We start from the raw sequence: 19,807 nt of genomic DNA, 5'->3' as shown, positions 1-19,807 counted from the left end.
TTTTCCTTTGTTTGCCACTTTGCACGCTGATGCACGCGCCTCGCCAACGATGGCCTCTTTGACTTATGCACCAGCCAAGTACCCGGGAACATCCAACAACTATCATTTTTTAGAGACCAAAACAGCTATCTCATCTCTCGAAGCTAATAAGCTCTTCGGCAATTTTGCGCTTTTCTTTACCCAGCAGTGCAATAAATAACATAATATGCAAAGTGTCGACTTGGCTCACTTACAAAGAAACCGGAATCAAATTAATTTCGAGTTATCAGAAATATAAGAATTGTTGCTGACACGTCGAGTAGGGTCGATCAACATGATCACATCTCTAGTTTAAAAATACGACTGGACTAACATTTTAATAAGCACATTTTCAAGTACTTAAGATATTGATAGACTTGATTTTGATGTGGAGCGTTAGATATCAATCTGTATAAAATGATTTCGAAACGAAAAGACACACTCTAGACGTCCACGTAGATTTTAGTGTGCGATATTAGCATCAAAATTACGATACACAAAGAGAATGCTGACATAGTAACACTGCCTCGTCCTTCAAACAACCTTCGCTTTGATTTTTTTCTGCATCTAGAGAAAGATATATCTTTCTCCGATTAGTCGTCAGCTCTTTCTCACGCCTACAAAAACATAACGGATTACGTCAGGCCTAATGATCGTTCGCAGGTATGTAAGCCAGAAAAATAAATATTCAGCTGCTTTCACGGATTCCGAGACGTGTCGAGCGACAACGTAATATATTACTTATCCTCCGAAAGCATTAATTCAGCGTGCAGTTTTTTCATTTCGCGTATGCATGCCTAAAGAGCATATAATGTAATGTAAGATGTATTCGCTGAGCATCCTTTCACTTATCGAGCACTTACAACAAAAATTAGCGATGCGAATTTCACTTGATACTGTCGTTTTTACTTATTATTTAAGTTTAAAATTTAGCTTCTGTATTGAATAACAAGAGTTCGAATATCAGAATTATCGAGATTGATCTTTCGTTTCAACAAATTTTCTAATTGTAGAGGAAAATGTAAATATACACACGAACAACTAGACAGCAACATAACAAAATAATCAAATCTTTTATAAAGCAAAAATACTATGGAGATTCTAACACACTTTTTATGACTTTGCAACGTAAAACTGATCGATCATTATTTTATAAATAATAATTATATTAAACAGTTGGTTGTGTTTGCACTTTAACGACGTTTTGGATCGAGGCTCGATTTTGGAAGATAGAAATAATAAAAACCAAAATAATTTCTATATATTTATTTGTCATAAGTATTGTTGATGATAATTAACCAATCAATTTACTGTTTTAAAAAATGGCACGAGCTGTATAGCCCTTTTTCGCTGTAACCCTTTTTGCATAAAAACCGACTTGAAAAAAGCAACGACGAAGTGCACTCAAAATTTATCTACCTCAATTTAGAACCTACACTTCTTCATAAAGAAATGTAAGATACCCAAGAGCTTTCAAAACAACAATGCTCCATTCTCGTTGGAAAAACCGAATGAGCCGCAGAGGCTTCAGTAGAATAATCATCTCCGAGAGCGCAGGTGCAAGCCACGTCCAGACATGCGAAAACAAGTAAAGGGCGTAGGAGAATTTCTTTAACCTTGGCGTTCACTGGCCAGAATAATGTTGCCGGTCTTACTTTCAAAGTCGCGACCATGAGAGTTCCGGGACCCGCGCCAGCTATTTTTTACGTTTGCCGTCGCCGCCTCGGGTAAAAGTCGATAATGAAATACTCTCTTAATTGCCTTGAGCGTGGGCTCGCCTCACTGCTTCTTTCGTAAATCATCCATTACGAATAGAAAGCAACGTTAGATAATATTAGGTTATATAACTACAACGCGCGCGGGACTTGAACTTGAGACGGGTGAAGGAAGTTCACTGTAGGCAGCTCGACGACCTTGTCGATCCCATAAGAAAAAAAAATCGCTGTGATGTTGCGGTGGCGGTAATTAAAGGAATTGAATTCAGCCAAAAAAAAAGGAGAGTATCTTTTTGAAACGTGAGTCTGCTGTTGATTGAGCCCGATGTTCAAGTCACAACGCCAACAACAGTGATATGTATTCACTTTATCAGGGTGTTACAGATGTGCATACTTTTTGCCGATGAACAATTATAAAGAAGTTTTTGAGAATAAATATTTTGGCTCATGACCAAAGCATTACGAAGAAGTCGAAATTGCGGCATTAAGAGCAAAAATAATGAGTATTAATTATTTTTTACAGACTTTGCAGTATTAGATTATTTATAATTTTATTTATGTAACTCCATCTGTCACCAAAAAAATTTAATATGACTTTCTTATGATATGAGAAGCCTTGGCTTTTGCCGATAATACTGATTTTTTACCATATTATTTTCAAAATTTATAATTTTTCTTTTTTTATTGTTATTTCTCACAAATATTTAAAGATAATATTATATATGTTCAGGCATCCAAAACAATTTATTTGTACATTATATTATATTCTTCTTTAGTTAATTTATGTCAAACCATATTTATCCCCATTCATAAATTTTTTTATATCGTAAAAATATTTGATTCACAACTGATAATCGTTTAAAAATATTCTTGCGAGATTAGCATCTATTTGACAATGTACAAAAAATAAATCCGGTCAGTCTCGCAAAAATTTGTACCTATAAAAATTTACACTTTCAGAAGTATTTGTTGTTTTACTCGTAGATCAAAATACATCGGAAATGCAATCTTGCTAGAACTACATTTTTTTCGAATAAGTTCATTACGTCGACCAGTAAAATTAATTTACATGCTGTCATTATCTGCATTAAATTAGAATTTACAATATAAGAAGTAATATTATTTAAAACATCTTTATTATAATTTACAATTACTCTAAGCGTTTTAAAACAATCTTATTACTGAAAAGAAATTCACATATAATATGTGCACTTCAGTTATATCTTTCTCAATAGGGTAATATTATATTACATTAGCACATAAGAAAGAATTTACAGGTGGTGCAAAATAATACCGATGTGAATACAGAAACATAAACACATTTTTATACAGCAAAAGTTATCATTTTCAGCACATCGACTGAATTTTCTATAATTACGCTTTATATTAAAATTAATAACAAATTAAAACTTACATGATCCGTAAAAAACCAGCTCAGAAAAGAGTGAAAAGCAGCAAGTTTTCTCACACATTGGACACGTGACAACCGCAAGGTTAACCAACATTACTACAGTATTGTCAGAATCACGTTTATTAAAATAAAATATTTATATCAGTATTGCATAGCTACGGCAATAAAGCATGCGTTACTTGGGATCTTTGAAATCGGGATCTCAATTTATTAAGAATTGGAAAACATTGCGTTTGCACATACGGGTACAGAATAATTTCACGATCGACACTAATGAGACGACAGGCTTGTGAATATCAAGTTTCAACGTAAAGATCGAGGCGCATCTGAACTCAACAGCACATTCAACTTGGCGTCTTTTCATCGTTGAGAAAAATTTCTTTAAAAAGATACTCAAGAATCTTCACGATCTTATGACTTGATATAGTATTTGCATGTACTACAAATTTTCTTGGCTAACCACTGGAAGTCGTAAAGTGTTTAATATAATACACCAAATTCAAAAATATAAGGGTTAAATGACCTAGAGCTTTTCTTTGATATATAAGCTGCCCAATAAAAAAATTAATGAAACAGGTGTAAATTAACTTTCATACGAAAGTTCTGGCTTTGAAATAAGGGGTGGCCTAAATTAATGCCTCAGGCACTTCAGAAGTTAAGCATCAAATTATAATGCATCTGGGATACGATTTAGAACATTAGTATTATAAAACATTAGTCAAATTCAAAATTGACCTTAAGCATATTTCGACAACTGGGCTTCACTGCGATCTGCAGTGTCCAGCCGAGGTTCTAATAAATTAAAATTTTATTGACCAATTTCGAAATTGTCCTTCAAAGCTCTTGTTAAAGTTTCTTCCAGTTTACAAGTTGCAATTATTCAGTCAATCATACAGTCCTTTTGCTCATAAAACATTGGCAAAATGTTACATCAAGAGAAATTTTGTGTTATTTCTTCAATTCGGTAAAAAGATGAACACTGGATATATTCTCTATAGATCTAGACTATAAGAACTGTTGAGTAAAATATTGACCCGCACCAGTTCTTTTGATGGCTATAATACAGGAATTTCTTGCAGACAATCTCACTGGCTTATTTACAATAGCCAGGAATTCCAAGCGCTTTCGAAACTGCAAGCACTTGGACTTAATAGGGTACGGTATACACACGCCCTTGCCTGATGCAATTCGCGCGAGTATAAAAGCATTATCATAAAGTAACTGGCCAAAATTTCATCAGGCCAAGCACACGACGGAAACGTTTTCTCAAGTAAGCATTATACGTCGGCCCCCGCACAATGAGCAGCGCGGACTCGTGAATACGCATTAGTCGAGCCTATCAATCAAGCAATACATGTTTCGATCGATTGACCGCTGAGAAAGAGAGAGGGAGAAAGAGAGAGAGAGAGAGAGAAAAAAGCCGAGAAGACAAGACGAAAACGAAAAAAATGTCGAGCACTCGCCGCGGGGAAATGACGCAACATTTATAAGACACGCATACACAACGGCAAGGACGCAGAGGTGCTTGCACATGCTCGGATAGGTCCACGAGCGCTCGAGCGGGCGGGAGCGATCCAATTTCTTGCCCAATTTTCGCGCGTCGCCCCGCTACCGTTCGAGCGTCCGCTGTTGAGCGCTATGAGACCGATTTTTCGGGGGACCACTATAAAAGAGTCCAAAACTGCTAGCTTTGGCATCATTCGCATCCCATCGTCAGCTGTAGTACCAGCAACAGTTCACTCGCACTTATTCAACAATGGCATTCAAGGTAGATATTTGTCTTGCGGTGCTAGTTGCGATTAGTGAGAGCTTGCGAAAAAAAAGAAAGTGAAAGCAGTGGTTCAATTCGACGGAAGTATTCGCACCGCATGAAATTTAGTGCTGTATCGTTTTCGGCTTTTAGTGACAATATTAAGACTGTTTCAAGATTTTCCTCATATTTCTTTTATTTATCTAATGCAAAAATCAAAATTTGAAGTCAAGCATTTATTTCAATTGTTGCATACTATTACAAATCGCATAAATCGCCAGTCATTGTTAAAACAATTTCAACATTTTTATAAATTCGTTGAATTTCAGGTTACAAACTTGTTCAAAAAATTGAATTCGATAATTACTGAAAGGAATTTGTTTGCTTAAGCATCGAAGACTATTAATCATTGAAACTTCTAATGAAATAGAACAATTTTGTTTTTGCAGTTGATTGTTTGCTTCGCCATGGTAGCATACGTCCATGCTGGTATCTTGGCCTCCGGTCCAATCGCCTACACGGCACAGTCCTACCACGCCGCTCCAGTGGCTTACGCCGCAGCTCCAGTCGCCTACAAATCCTACGCCGCGGCTCCAGTTGCCTATAAATCGTATGCTGCCACACCTGTAGCATATGCTGCGCCTGCCGTTGTCGCCGCTCCAGTTGCCAAGACCGTTATCACCAAGGCTGTCGACACCGAGTATGACCCTCACCCACAGTACAGCTACTCCTACGATGGTACAATCTCGTTGATTACTATTAAATTCGATACTAATTATTTGGTAATCATTCATACAACGTAATTTCATTCTACAGTTCATGACTCCTTGACCGGTGATGTCAAGACCCAACACGAGTCTCGTGACGGTGATGTCGTTCAGGGTAGCTACTCACTCCTTGATGCTGATGGCACCAAGCGCACTGTTGAGTACACTGCTGATCCGGTGAATATCTGAATATTTTTCATGCTAATATTGAAACAAAGAATCGCACGATAATAACGAAGAAAATACCCACGCAACAGGTCAACGGATTCAACGCAGTCGTTCACAAGGAGCCAGTCGTTAAAGCTGTCGCCACCCCAGTGGTCAAGACCGTAGCCCCAGCATACGCGACATATGCTGCTGCCCCAGCTTTAGTCAAGACCTACGCCGCCGCTCCAGCGCTTGCTTATAAAGCCGCTCCTCTTGCCTACTCTTCCGCTTACTACCACTAAACCATCTCGAACTTGTACAGGTTCTTCGGTCTACATTATATATTTTTTTTTTTCAGAATTACATTACTTTGACTCTGCGACTTCTTATTTATTTTGTAATATACATACTTCGCATGCTGTTTATCCACATCGAACTGACTGTTATATTTAGATGTAAAAAACGTAGTATACATTAATAGCAATCAAAAAATCTGTGTCTTATTTGTGATTCACTTATCTCAACCCCCTTTTTCCTTTTCTCCTTGTGTTTGTTGTACGTATTATTCATGGGTAATGCTAATTAAACGAGAGATCAATAGTTGATATACAAAAAACTAAGTGAAATTTTAATTAAAATTTATCGGTTAAAATTATAGAACTTCCGGAGTTCTTAGAGCTTTGCACACGTTAGTGCAGGATTTGCAATTATGCCATAAATATTTCTTGATAAAAATAATATATTTCTTGATAAATATCTTTTCACATATTTGCCCACTCTAGACAAGAGTGAGGGCTTTAGCTGTAATATCTATTTAACAGATATGAAAAAAAAATAATTTTTTGGTCAATTCGCACTTATAGAGTCTGAATGGGAACGTGACAACCCTTGAGCCTCAAGTCCTTGATCCACTTGTTCCTGAGATGCGGTCCTTTCACCAACCTCCCCGCATTGTCCTCAGGCTTTCCTTTCTTCCCATTTGTGACATTATACATAGGTATATAAATGTGTTGTATATTTCGAATATCCACTCGCGAAGACTTTCTGTCATGGTTCATTAAAGCCGTCTGTGACCTTGCTGTTGCGGAAATTGAAGCGACATGGATAGTAATTCACTTGCGATTTCTGTTCCACCAGTAACATTTTCGTTGAATTATCCACTGATGAATTTTTTTAAATGAAACCATAGATTTTTACTCTAATTATTGTTGTAATTCTAGATTGGTATATGAGTATCTCTTATTCTATTCACGTAATTATAAATCTCTAGTGAAAAAAATTGTTGGTATTGTTATACGCACATAAAAATCGTAAAATAAATCAAAACCATAACATACTCTTATTATCAGCTTTAGTTTTAAATTGATCATATTATTTTTTTTTCATGTTACTTTAATCATATGACAATCTACCATTTAAACAGTTAGAAATAATTGTCAATTCGATAGCCAGAGCGAAGATATATAATTTGATATTATGAATTCATTGTTTCTTAACTATTGAAAGTAGGGAAATCAATTTTAAATTACACGGATGTAGACATATTAGTTTTATGTGGGTTATTTAAATTATCATATTATGTTAACGATTAAAAAAATACCTGTTTTTTAAAAACTTTATATTTTTTCAATTATTTCTATAATTTTTCAAAAAGTTAAATCTATTCAGAAAAAAGGAATTGTGCTATTATTTAATTAGAGAAACCAAATGAACTTATATTATCTTTATTACTCTTTTTCAAATATAATATTTTTCAATCTAATTTAACTATTTTCTTCTATAGTTTTTTTTCCAAATTTTCAAGAGTAATAGAAATTATCCGAAAATAACATATATGGTATATATTCAGAAAATTATAATCTAAAAGTTTCAGTAGCGTCATTAAATTGTCAGTCGTTATTTACCGACTGAAATATTTAATCATTTTTTGCACCTAATGTGCATAAGGACCGAGGTAGAAGACGGTCAGTTATATGGGAAGCAAACAGTACAGTATGATACAGTAGTTACATTAATGAACTTTGCACAATATTTTACATCAATTATAAGTTTTTCAAAATTTTCACGTTATATTATTTAATATATTTAATAGTTTATAGTACATGCATACTATGTAGTATAAAAACATCATATTCGTTCTAAATAAAACTATTAATAATTTTATTCAATTATTTATATGCACTAGTTTCATCAAGCACACTTTGCGTGCTAATCGTTTATTTATTTTATTATTTAGTTCAATGTTTCAAGAAAATTAAAACTTAGATGGGTAAATTAAATATTTCACATATACAATCCATAGAAAAAATCTACTGACATCCGTCTACTTTAATTAATTAACAAATAAATATTTAATTACACTTTGATTTCAGAATCATTAATATTTTCTAACTCAATAAAAGTGCAGCTTTTCGGGTACTTATATTTACATTATGTAAGCCGTGCGCAATTTTGTCTTCCCTTTTTCACATGTGCCTGACTATATTTTTTCACAAATTTCTTTTAATTTCATAATTTATGCATATGTAACGTCGGACCGTTTAATTAAGCGAAAATGTTTTTTTTTTGTGTGTTTAACGTGCAACTTAGGTTTTAATTTGGAAGTGAAAATAAGGAGAGCATTTCTAACTGAAATAAAGAAAGGCTAAGAATTCAAAATCGAAACAGATGCTCCTTTTGTCGCGCACGTTCCGATTTTCCTCCGAAAAGTCGTAAAGTTTTTTTTGTGTAGGTTTGGATATAGAGCAAGGAGGCTGCGGAATTTTATCTACATCCTGTTACCCGGTTTTCCCCAAGAGTTTCCACTTTCAGAAGCCAAAAAATTTACCTAGGAAAGAAAATTAGATAATATTTTCAAGTGAATGAATAAAGAAAATAACAGGATGATAGGAAAAATTTGCAACTCCCTGAAACTTCTCGCATGTTTTTTGATCAGAGACATAATTTTAGCACAATTAATGAAAATATCCGAAAGTTTTTAAACCATTTTTTCTAAATAAGTTAAAAAACTTAATAAATATTCAAGAGATAATTACATTAATGATCTATATTACTCCATTATGCGACACAAGTTAAAATTGTGTATGTTATAAATAAAATGGATTACAATAGATAAAATAAAAAATATAACTTTTTAACGATTTTTATGTTCAACTTGTTATAATAATATTATGATATTTTTATTATGAAATATAATTTATAACGATAATTTTATTATGAAATGGATGCATTTATTAGTGTGAGAATAGTACATTACAATACAAGTGTGGGAAAGTAGATTCTAGTCTCGTGTAGCGTTTATGCCCGAGCGAAGCGAGGGTGGAAAGGTACACGAGACGAGAAACTCTTTCCCAAACATGTGCCGTACCGTATTTTTTGAGACGTCGTGTGGAAAGTGCGATTTTCAACGCACGCTTTTTGCCGAGCGTGCGGGAAAAACGCACTTTCCGCACGGAGTGTCGAAAATACATTTAACATCGTGTACTTTTTATTGCCTCTATGAAAACATCCGTAAATATTCTTCCAGGTTTAATATTCTGATAATTAGTTTCCGTTGCTCGCATACGTCTTAATTTACAACGTACAAAAGATATATATGTATTTCCCTTTATTTTATTCCATTTTTCTGCAACTTTTCAATATAATTCTACTTTCGCCAATACCATATTATCACAAAATCAAAACACCTATATTACCGACAACTAAAATCAATCATAATTATACTCACTTTCCCACATATACTTCACAAAATAATTCCTACACCCACTCAACTCCTTTTTATACACCCTGCTTACCAAGAAAAACTTTAAAACTCTTTTAAATTTCAAATTTTATTTCTCTAATTTGAATTGTGGCGCATCGGAGTCCTCGCACGGCCATAACGAAACGAAACGAAACGATACGTCATACCACGTAACCATCTCTCAGCCAATCATATCACGACTAAAACGCGACATTTTCCAGTGGTGCTATCGATATAAATGTATCCGGTTACGCAGAGCTTCTAAGATTTGGCATTTTCGTAGATTGATATAAATAGTAATTAACGATACAAGGGCGATAAGTGACACTTAATAGCCCGGCGAGTTTGGGCCCGAGCGTCAGCCTTTAAATGTCACTTAGCGGCCGAGTATCGTTCACTATTTTATAGCCCCGACGGACATAAATCCGCCATCCATGTGGGGTGCAGGGGTGCGTTGGTGAGCAGGAGGGAAGGGGAGGGGGGGGGGGCGGCCCCCCCTGAGTCAAAAATAAAATTAAAAGAAAAATCATGAAAAAACGTGGTTGCGGTTAGATCCATGAAAACACGCTCTCCTGGCGCCATCTGTGTTCATGTTTATATAGATACATATACATGACTTATATCTTCACTCTTCCAAGCAGTAGTTTCAAGTTCTTCGCTCTTCAATTTTTGATAATATCAAATTTTCACAAATTTGATATTTTAAAGTAGTTTTATGATTTCAATAAGATTTTTAAAAACTTGTAGATGTCTTTATGAAATAGCATATATGAAGATTTATTTGATATATCTATATTGTTTTTAGATAAAAGTTTTATATTTTTGTATAAGTTTTGTAAGTTTTATAGTTGTATATCTTTGCATGTTAAAGGCATGTTTAATAAAAGTAAATTTTGAAAGATAAGCTTTATTTTTTAATATCACAAAATGAAAACTTTAATGCAATAGGTTTTTGAGATTGTAAATTTATTATTTCAAATTATTTCAAACTACTAAAAAATTTTTTTTTAATTGTTTAATAATTATAAATATTTCAATATTATTAAAAATTAGAATTATACGACACTGCTGTTATTTAAATTCAAAATTTGTTATTACCTTGAAACGAATGAATTTTGCTTGAAAAATTTTATTAGTCAATATAATATACATAAGCTGTTATAAACTAACCTAAAACTATCGATACGGTTGCGCGTTCGTGATTGAAAAAAAGACCGTCATTCTATCGGGCCGTAAGTGTAAGACCGTCAATGTACCGGGCCCTTATGTTGTACTTATCGCCCGAAAAAGTGGGCCATAGGTGCAGATTTATGGCCCGCAGGGCTATAAAATTAGTTGATCAATCGTTTAACATAAGTAGACTTGTAAACAGATCTTTTGAGGAATGGGAGTGAAGATTAACGGACCTGAATGAAATGCGCAGTGTGTTTTGATTCGAATCAGTCTAACATACCTTATATGGTATGTCAGCAATATTAATTACTGAATTATTGATTTATTTGGTTTGTTTTTATTTTATAATTATTTTGATTTTATTGTGATCTGTTTGATTTTTTGATTTAAGTTTGCAAAGAAAATAAATCGACTAACACTTATGGAAAAAAAGCCATGACCGGCATAAAAAACCCATTTATTAAACGATACAAGAATTGACGCAGCACAAAGGATCACGCACTTACAAAACGATAATTCACTAAACAACGTATCGAAACCTCGCCACTGCACACATACCTTGCACACTGACGAGTCGCACAAAGAAATTAGATTTATGATTTATTTTTTGGCGATGAGGAGACCAAAGTTAGTTTTGTCTGTGAATACGATGCAGACACCTATAAGATAGATAATGTATTGATTTGCTGATAAATCAATACGATATGACCCCTTTTTTTTTACTTGCGATAAGCGCTAGATCACAGATCGATCTGTACTGTCTCAAAGTCAAGTTTTTTCTTGTCGAAGAAAAACGCGGGGGGCTCTGCGCGAAAGTGGCGCCGCCCAACACTCACTCTATCACACCGCACACCAATAAATCATGTGACAACGGAACACAGTGTATAAGAGCAGTGGATTCTTCAAACAAATCAAACGCGCTCTCTACAAATAGTAGATTATTTACGCAATTGCGCAGAATTGTGCTGTGAATGATCAAAAACCACACCAAATTAAAGCAGAAAGAGGTTTATCTTTGCCTGCAGTGATTTTAAAACATCAAACGATATTTTCGTGCATTGTCAAGCCTCGTTTATTGCCTGCTATTTTCCAGCTAGTTTCTTATTATTAAACTTCTGTGAAAAGACAGATAAATGTTGGGCTTTAAAAATCTCAAAATTGTTTTAGTCACTTTACTTTGTACTTGATCAGCAGTTGAACAACTCATTAATGTTTACATGATGGAGAGAACTAAAATTGATGATCTCAAGGTGAGACTATTTTATTGATTGACAGTAGATATTTCATTTTATGAATGTGAAAATTCATATACATTTTATGCACAGCATAACATTGTACAATACATTTTAAATCTTGTTTTCATTTTCTATCCTATGTACGCCTGTGCATTTACTGTATGGTATTTTTAAATATTATTTAAAAACATTTTCAGGCAACTATCTATTGGTTAGCAGTAACATATCAACAAAATTTTTATGAACTTAGCAGTGATTGGAACAGATATGATCTTGATCAGCATGTATATCTAAAAAAATACATCGGTTATGCTTTGTATGGTCCACCAAAAATTGATGAAGACTGTAAATATCCTGAAAATGATGCTTATACTTATGAAAAACAAGCTATGACTGTAATAGAGTCAATTTATGATCAAATTGTTATGCATGGCACACAATTAACTAATGAAAAAGAGGTGCTATGTACTGTATTGTACATTTGTATTTATGATGAAACATCATTGAATGATTGTGATGACTCCAAATTGAATGAACATATATTTATCCATCCAATTTTTAAAGTACAAAAATGTATAAAGAAAAATGATAAACTTACTTATGAAAATTGGTATGTTGACACTGAGGCACGATTTTATAAAAGTTGGAAAAAATTTTTGTACAACAATAATATGCCAACTAATATGATGATAGTTCCGAAGGATGGATTTTATCAAGGAAATTTAAAAGAGACATGGTTGGAAACGTCATCTCCTGTATGGGTTGAATTACATAATAATAATAAAAGCAACCAAATAATAAATGCTATTGACCATGCAAGTACTCTTGTCAACATTGGAAGCGTTGGAATTGCAGTTGCTGCTACAGTCAACCCTATAACGACACCAATTGCTGTAGCAGGTAATTTTTATATTATTTTATATTATCTGTGTACTGAGACATGTATATAAAAATATTCAAACTGTATTTTTAGGCTGTGTTGGAGGAACACTATCAGGATTATGGGGAGGTAGTAGAGCAGTAAAAGAATTAGTAGATAGAAGTAATCATGGACAGTCTATCAGTATTACTAATAAGCAAGCAATGCCAGTTTGGCTTAGAGTTGTAGGTAATACTCTGGGCATAGCTGCTAGCAGTGGATCTACTCTGCTTTCTAAAGCAATACATACTGGAACTTCTATTAGTAAAGGTGCTCAAATCACCCATGATGCAATTATAATCAGCAATCTTTTTGTAAATTCCATTGGTGCAGGATATACCTTTATGCATCTAGTTCAACAGTATAAACAAAACAGAGAAATATCCACCAAAGATGTGTTCTTTTTGACTGCTCATATTTTATTTATTTGCAACTCTGTTGTAAATATGAGATTTGCATCAGATATTATTAAATCAGACCAAAATCAAATTTTGAAGAATTATGAAAAAAGTCTTCGTAGTGACAGACACAGAAAAGAATTCCGTCGTTTGATGAGAAATACAGGAACCAATATATCCGATGAAGTTTCTAGAAATGAACAAATAATCAGATCCTTAACAAAAATCAGCAATAAAGATGAATTTTTTGCAACTATGGTTCAAAATCATAAGCTCTTTGCTTCTACCAACACACAATTGTCATTTACTGATGGCCAGATCCAAATAAATGGTGTATCTTTGGTGAGTCCTTCCACCCTTACTTCAATGTCCCAGGAGAATATTGTAAGTTTGATAAATCAAGCAACAAAAGGGGATCAAAATACAAGCAAGCCTTCAACTTCTAATAATTCATTTGTATTGGCAAAGCCACTGATATCTGGAGTGACTTCCCTTCGCGATTTTAGTGTTGAAAGATTAGTGCCCCAAAACGAACCTATACCAAACAACGTTAATTTCAAGAACTATATACAAAATATGTCAAAGAATTCAGAAATTAACAAAATGATTCAAAACACGATTAAATCTATTATCAAGAAAATAGGAACTAAGTCTTACACACGAGAAGATTTGAATGAAGATATTACGAATTTCGTTTGGGATCTGATAAAAATCAACTTTACTCTTTCTTTTCCGCATGCTTCTATACACTTGGAGCAGTGCCAAAATTTGTTCATGAAAGTTGTACGAGAGACTTGCATGTATATTAGAATCCGTGCGGACGAATGGATCAATATTTTTCATAACTGGAAGTCAGATTCAAGCAAATTTGCCAAGGAAATGGAGGGTGCTAATTCCAAGTCTAAGAATAACGATTCACAACTAATATATGAAGACATGATTATAGTAGATCCTTTAGAAATTATGGGTTTATCACGTGACATATCAAAAATACTTATACGAGAAGCGTTGAAATCGAGTGGCTCCATGATAAACGTAGAAAAACCATTGTCCATAGAAATGATCGAACTATGTAAAACAGAATTGAGTGAGTTCTTATACAAATGTCCAGTCTCCTTGGATTGCAATATGACTGATTTAACAAAATATTTAAGTGGTCTACTAAATGATATACAAATTTTCGCGAAAAAAGATATTATATTTTATAAACTAGTCGTCATTTCCATGAATATTGCGCTAAAAGTCACAAAGAGTGATACTTTGGAAAAGGATATTTTTGTAGACGTAATGAAATTCTTGTGGATCCTAATTAACATCAATTTCCAACAAATTACACCACGCATCAGTATGTTCAATCCTAATAGCGAAGGGTATTTGATTAATATTATTATAGCAATATATAGATGTCAATTAACTGAACCCGAAAAATATTTATGTGCCTTCCACGAATACAGAGCTATACATTATAAGTAATAAGCTATATATCATAAGTATCATGCATATAATTAGCATAATAAGATATAATATCGTTTCACTATATTGTTTATTATTTTCATAAGTCATTAAAGTAGTTGTCATTAAACGTTGTTATGATTACATGATATGATGCATGTGAGGTATATCACAGCTCAATGTAAAATATCAAAAAATTTTATATAAAACTTAATTATTAAATTTTATTGAATGAAGAAAATCGATGAGGTATACCTAGGATAATTTCCTGGTATGTCTATTTTGTAATCTGATATTAAATGTACTTGTTCGAACTGATTCTCAAAGATTTTTTCACATATTTTTGAAGTATAGGTTAAAAAGTCACAGCCATCCAATATTTGCACAACTACTTCTGCAAGGCAGACATCAAATCTTCTACACTGTAATATATCAACAATATTTTAATAAAATCTTCAATAATATTAAAAACAAACGAGGCAGTATTTCTTCGAAGTGAAAATTCGAAGTAATCATGTAATGATATATAAACTTGTAGAATAATAAAGCCCTGACTTTTTTAAAGAATATCAGAATTTATTTGTAAAGTATAAAAATTTTAATAAAAACATTCAATCAGTTTATATTTTAATCTAAATTGATTCATTACTGATCGTGCAATAACTTAACTTATCTAGTTAACGTGGATCTTCGCCTCGGAATCGACCTTGTTTTCTTTGACAATGAGAGATTCCGCCTCTAGGGATGTCGAGGCTATCATATTACTCATAGAAATATTTTTTCCATTGTATTCGTTTATGTATTGAACTTGAACATCATCGTCCATCTCTGTAATCATTATAATCAATCATGTAAGTGTATCTGCGGCAGTAAAATAGTAGGTAGTAAAATATACCTAATCCACAGAGTACCGCTACGATATCGGCTTCATTTTTAAGTATCTTCAAGTTATTTAAGTCTCCTAACTTTTTGATTGATTTCGCAACCTTGTCATTAAGATTCAAAAACCATAACTTTTGTTCTTTATCCCGAAAGTCCTTCGCCAATTTTTCCAGCCCCTGTACAATACTTTTGCTTAGTACATCAATGAAAAATTCAGTGAATATTGGAAAAATAAACAAAGTGTACCTTGACGGCTGTGTAATCAATACCACGGAATCGCTGACAATCAAGTACCAGAGGAACTTTGCCATCATCGGCTCGCTCGTCCGCGACTTCGGAAATTTTGTTGACCAAGAAGTCGACTGCCGGGAAGAAAAGACCTACATCTGGTTGGATCAGCAAATATTTATGCTCCAAATTGGTCTGAAACCGGCGTGTAAGGTAAACTCCTCAGCTCGGCATATATATAAATCAGAAAGTTTGTGTACGCGGCCGTGATAATAAGTCAGCATGCTCTTCTTACCATGCACTCGGTGACTTTGATTGCTGGTCGAGCTGACAGATACAGCAGATAGATGATGTTGAAGATGATGCCGAGAAGCAGACCTGTTTCCACATTGAACAGCACGCAAACAGTAAACGTTCCAATCGTTGCTACCGCATCCTTTTCTGAATACAATTATTATATTTTTTTACATGAAAAAAGAAGAACATATATTTTGGTTACCAGATAAAAATTGGGATCGCTTAACGTCAATTGTAAAACTATCAACATATTATTAAATTTCTTTCAGAGTTAGGATGAAAATCAGAACTTGGTAATACTTACTGCTGCCGCGCCATAGGTTGTAAACAATTTTCCAATCGATGAGGAAACCTACAGCACTGATAAGTACGGCTGATAAAACTGCTTTTGGAATGTAGTAGAAGTACGGTGTCAGAAAGCTCAATGCGAATATTGTCATCAAACCTATTAAAAAATAAACTTCAAAATTGGCTAATTACTTTGAAAACTCAAAACAAAAAATTGTTGCAGTTAAATCGATTGCGACCTGAATAAATGCCAGCAAACGGAGTTTGAATACCACTAGCGTGGCTGACAGCACTACGCGTGAAGGCTCCACAAGTGGGCATGGAACTCGCGCAGCTACCCACCAAGTTGCACAAGCCTAGGGTGCGCATCTCTTGGGAGGCGTTGACAGCTGCGCCGCTTGCTAAAAAAATTAACTAGAATTAGGAAAAGAAAATCAAATTCAGATTTGTTGCAAATAAAGGAGGCCTGACGAAATCTTACCAAACACTTTTGCAATGGCAACATTAGCGAGGACCGATACGAGAGGCACAACGATTATACCAGAACCTAAGTAGGAGCACATGTCGAGGAAGCCATAGGTTTGATTTTTAGCTACGGTACTGAACCTTGGGATATTGAAACTCGGAAGTCCAGATTTCACCTGACCTGAAGCACATAAATCATGATATTTAAAATATATAAACGTTTTCGTCTATTATTATCATATAATTTGCTTATTCAATGGGGGAAAATTTTATCTTAAATTCTACTTTGGCTACAAAGTAAAATGCAGTTAAAATATTCTTCTGGCATTAGACCTCCGACTTCCATACCATTATCACTAAAATTTACGATGCGTTGTTATATTAGCTAAGCAAAGTTGTTGCGACAACTAGAAATATATCTCGCAAGATAGTACTCTCGGTAGAGATTCTGCAACATTAAGACGATCCACAAATAAGCACGAACTTGAATTTTAATGGAAAAAATGTGTTATAATACAATGAGTAATTCGCTTTATCGCGCAAGTCAAACTAAGTATTGACAAAGTGCTCGGTGAAACTACTCGAAACGATGTTATTTGCATTTAAGTCAAACATTGACAAAATTCTTACGAGCGCTGAAAGATTACATTCTCGTAAAGAACTTTCCTTCGTAATCACAGAATAGAGAATTATATAACAAGCGTTCAGATTTTGTGTAACTACCGAGCATCACCGAAATTGTCGCAGCCGCTCGGATGAATGTCAGACATGGGCGTCGTGAGGTCAAGTCAATCGAGGTGGGTATCGAGCTCGCTCGCAACTGAGCGAACATAACGCGTATATAGAGAGAGCGAAAGAGAAAGAGAGGTGGGGGGGGGGGGGGGGGTGATTTTCTCGACACTGACCTGAGAGCTTGAACGGTTTGAAGTCAGCTCGGTGCATATAGAAGCTAACGACAGAACAAGTTAAGACGACCAGTGCGTTTCGTCCGACGGAAATAAACCAAAGTGCCTTTGTCATTATCGTAGTATAGCGATTATCCTGAGATAGCTTAACGTCCTTCAAAGCCTGAGGATCAGATCAATTTCTTTTCAACTGCGTTGCTCAATTCTGATACAAATTATTCGGCAGCTTAAGCTTACTCTGAGGGACAGTAGGATGACGATACTTGAGATTCCTAATAGAGTGTCACCAAGCTTGATATCTTTGTAATTTTCCCAGATCTTTATCAGCGAGTCGATCAAAGTTTCTGACTCGAATTTTAATCCGAACAGACCTTTCAACTGCGAGACCACTATTATGACGGACGTCGCTGATGTGAATCCTGAAGTGACCGGTAGCGATATAAAGTCCACAAGAAAACCTATATATAATTATTTAAGATTAAAGAAAATAAGCTAATTTTGGTTGTAAAGTTCCAAGGTGAATATATCACTGACGCTGTAAACGTACGTCAATATTAATTATACAATTTTTTTATCTGTGTAGAATTGCTGAAAGAAATTATTAAATGTCCATAGACGCATTTAATTTCTTTAAGTAAATTTTTCTTTATTTGTTTAATAAGCTTCGAATCAGAGAAAACTGCTATTCCGACAGTTTCCAAAGCTTACTTCACATTTTTATTTATGACTTTTCTATAGGTATTGTTTTCTATTGTGATTCGCAATGTTAATCAGAAGTATTAAATAGTTGATTAATTTTTAGAAATTATGTATAATTAAAACAGTTACCTAAATCCAACATTCCCATTATCAACTCAATACAACCGGAAAGGAATGTAAGAAGAATGACGAAGTCAATATTCATGCCCTTAGTATATTCGATTGTAAGAAGAGCCATGAGAGAAGTTGCGCCGATTGAAATCTCCTTGACCGAACCAAAAATTGCATACAAGAACCCGCCAAGAAACGATGAGTATAATCCATACTGTAAACAATGATAAAAACAAAGTATTCGTAAACATGTGTTTTGTTATCGATATCTATTATTTAAGCAACATGTGTCGTAATTGCTTTGAATACAACTTTTAATTTTACCTGAGCAGATAGACCAGCAAGAGCTGCATAAGCGATACTTTGAGGTATCATAGTTAGTCCAAGGGTAATACCAGCGATGAAGTCCCCGACTGCTTGGTACTGGTTGTACTTGGGCAGCCATTTACATATTGGTACATATTTACTGCACTTTATTCGGCGTCTCTTCATTGTATTCTTGACGCAGATCTCCTCATCTACATTTGCCTCTTTTTCTGTCACTGTGGGAAGACACCACGACAACATTTTTAAATTCATGATATTGCAATGAATTATTTGAAGTGCAATCATGACAGATATATGTTATTGGTATCTTCATATAAGTACACGTAAGACTTAATGCTAAAGTAAAAATGTTTATGTAAAATTATTAACGAGAGAAAGAGAGAGAGAGAGAGAGAGAGAGAGAGAGAGAGAGAGAGAGAGAGAGAGAGAGAGAGTATAATTCAAGAATTTTTATTTAACCGCATACTCATTCATAATTTTAAATGTTCTTTAAACAAAAAACGACGTATCCTTTTAATATGCATGAAAAAAAAATTTTTTTTTTATAATTTGGATATAAATTGCACTGACGAAAATAAAATGAAAAAGGAAAATTAAACTTTACGACGCTTCGACGGGCATGTGCAACTCACTAGCTTATCACGCAGCTTCGACGCTCATCGTTTCGATGTCCCGTCGGCCAGAAGACTCCTCTACCTAAGCCCCACGCACAACGTACGAGACATGAATTTTCCTACTCCATTTAGCAATCTGCTATCTTCTTCATCTCTTATCAGTTTATTCCGTGCCCGTAAAGCTTCCTTTCTTTCATTTGTGAAGTATTGACATACGTAATGTGGTGCTATAACCAATAAAATTACACGTACTCGACTAACTTT

At 34.3% G+C, this 19,807-nt stretch overlaps 3 protein-coding genes across 5 annotated transcripts; 2 read left to right on the top strand and 1 right to left on the bottom strand.

Annotated features, from left to right (window-relative positions):
* Window positions 1-4,900: 4,900 nt before the first annotated feature.
* On the top strand, window positions 4,901-6,110 carry LOC131668034 (larval cuticle protein A2B-like). Its single transcript, XM_058941850.1, has 4 exons — window positions 4,901-4,912; window positions 5,344-5,632; window positions 5,711-5,838; window positions 5,919-6,110. Exons 1-4 carry the CDS (start codon window positions 4,901-4,903, stop codon window positions 6,108-6,110), a joined length of 621 nt encoding a protein of 206 aa, XP_058797833.1.
* A 5,432-nt stretch (window positions 6,111-11,542) lies between these two features.
* LOC131668031 (uncharacterized) lies at window positions 11,543-15,294 on the top strand. 2 transcript variants are annotated; one of them, XM_058941845.1, is made up of 3 exons: window positions 11,543-11,973; window positions 12,156-12,858; window positions 12,932-15,294. In XM_058941845.1, exons 1-3 carry the CDS (start codon window positions 11,941-11,943, stop codon window positions 14,746-14,748), a joined length of 2,553 nt encoding a protein of 850 aa, XP_058797828.1. In that variant the 5' UTR covers window positions 11,543-11,940; the 3' UTR covers window positions 14,749-15,294. The 2 variants fall into 2 exon arrangements, with proteins under 2 accessions (XP_058797828.1, XP_058797829.1); XM_058941846.1 differs by lacking the exon at window positions 11,543-11,973 and having other exon boundaries at window positions 12,402-12,568; window positions 12,652-12,858.
* LOC131668032 (sodium-independent sulfate anion transporter-like) lies at window positions 14,819-19,650 on the bottom strand. 2 transcript variants are annotated; one of them, XM_058941848.1, is made up of 13 exons: window positions 19,562-19,650; window positions 18,927-19,144; window positions 18,621-18,816; window positions 18,030-18,250; window positions 17,793-17,955; window positions 16,904-17,068; window positions 16,662-16,823; window positions 16,439-16,579; window positions 16,133-16,278; window positions 15,856-16,032; window positions 15,623-15,785; window positions 15,397-15,555; window positions 14,820-15,149 (listed from the first exon to the last, which is right to left on the bottom strand). In XM_058941848.1, coding segments are annotated over exons 1-12 (1,908 nt in total). In that variant the 5' UTR covers window positions 19,563-19,650; the 3' UTR covers window positions 14,820-15,149; window positions 15,397-15,400. The 2 variants fall into 2 exon arrangements, with proteins under 2 accessions (XP_058797830.1, XP_058797831.1); XM_058941847.1 differs by having other exon boundaries at window positions 14,819-15,555.
* Between the last annotated feature and the right edge of the window lie 157 nt (window positions 19,651-19,807).

This window comes from Phymastichus coffea, unplaced genomic scaffold (assembly GCF_024137745.1).
Source record: "Phymastichus coffea isolate CEN01 unplaced genomic scaffold, Cenicafe_Pcof_1.1 PCOF00072, whole genome shotgun sequence".
In the NCBI taxonomy this organism is placed as follows: Eukaryota; Metazoa; Arthropoda; class Insecta; order Hymenoptera; family Eulophidae; genus Phymastichus; species Phymastichus coffea.
The sequence above is the reverse complement of the archived record's forward strand: the minus strand, read 5'-3'. Positions and strand labels throughout refer to the sequence as shown.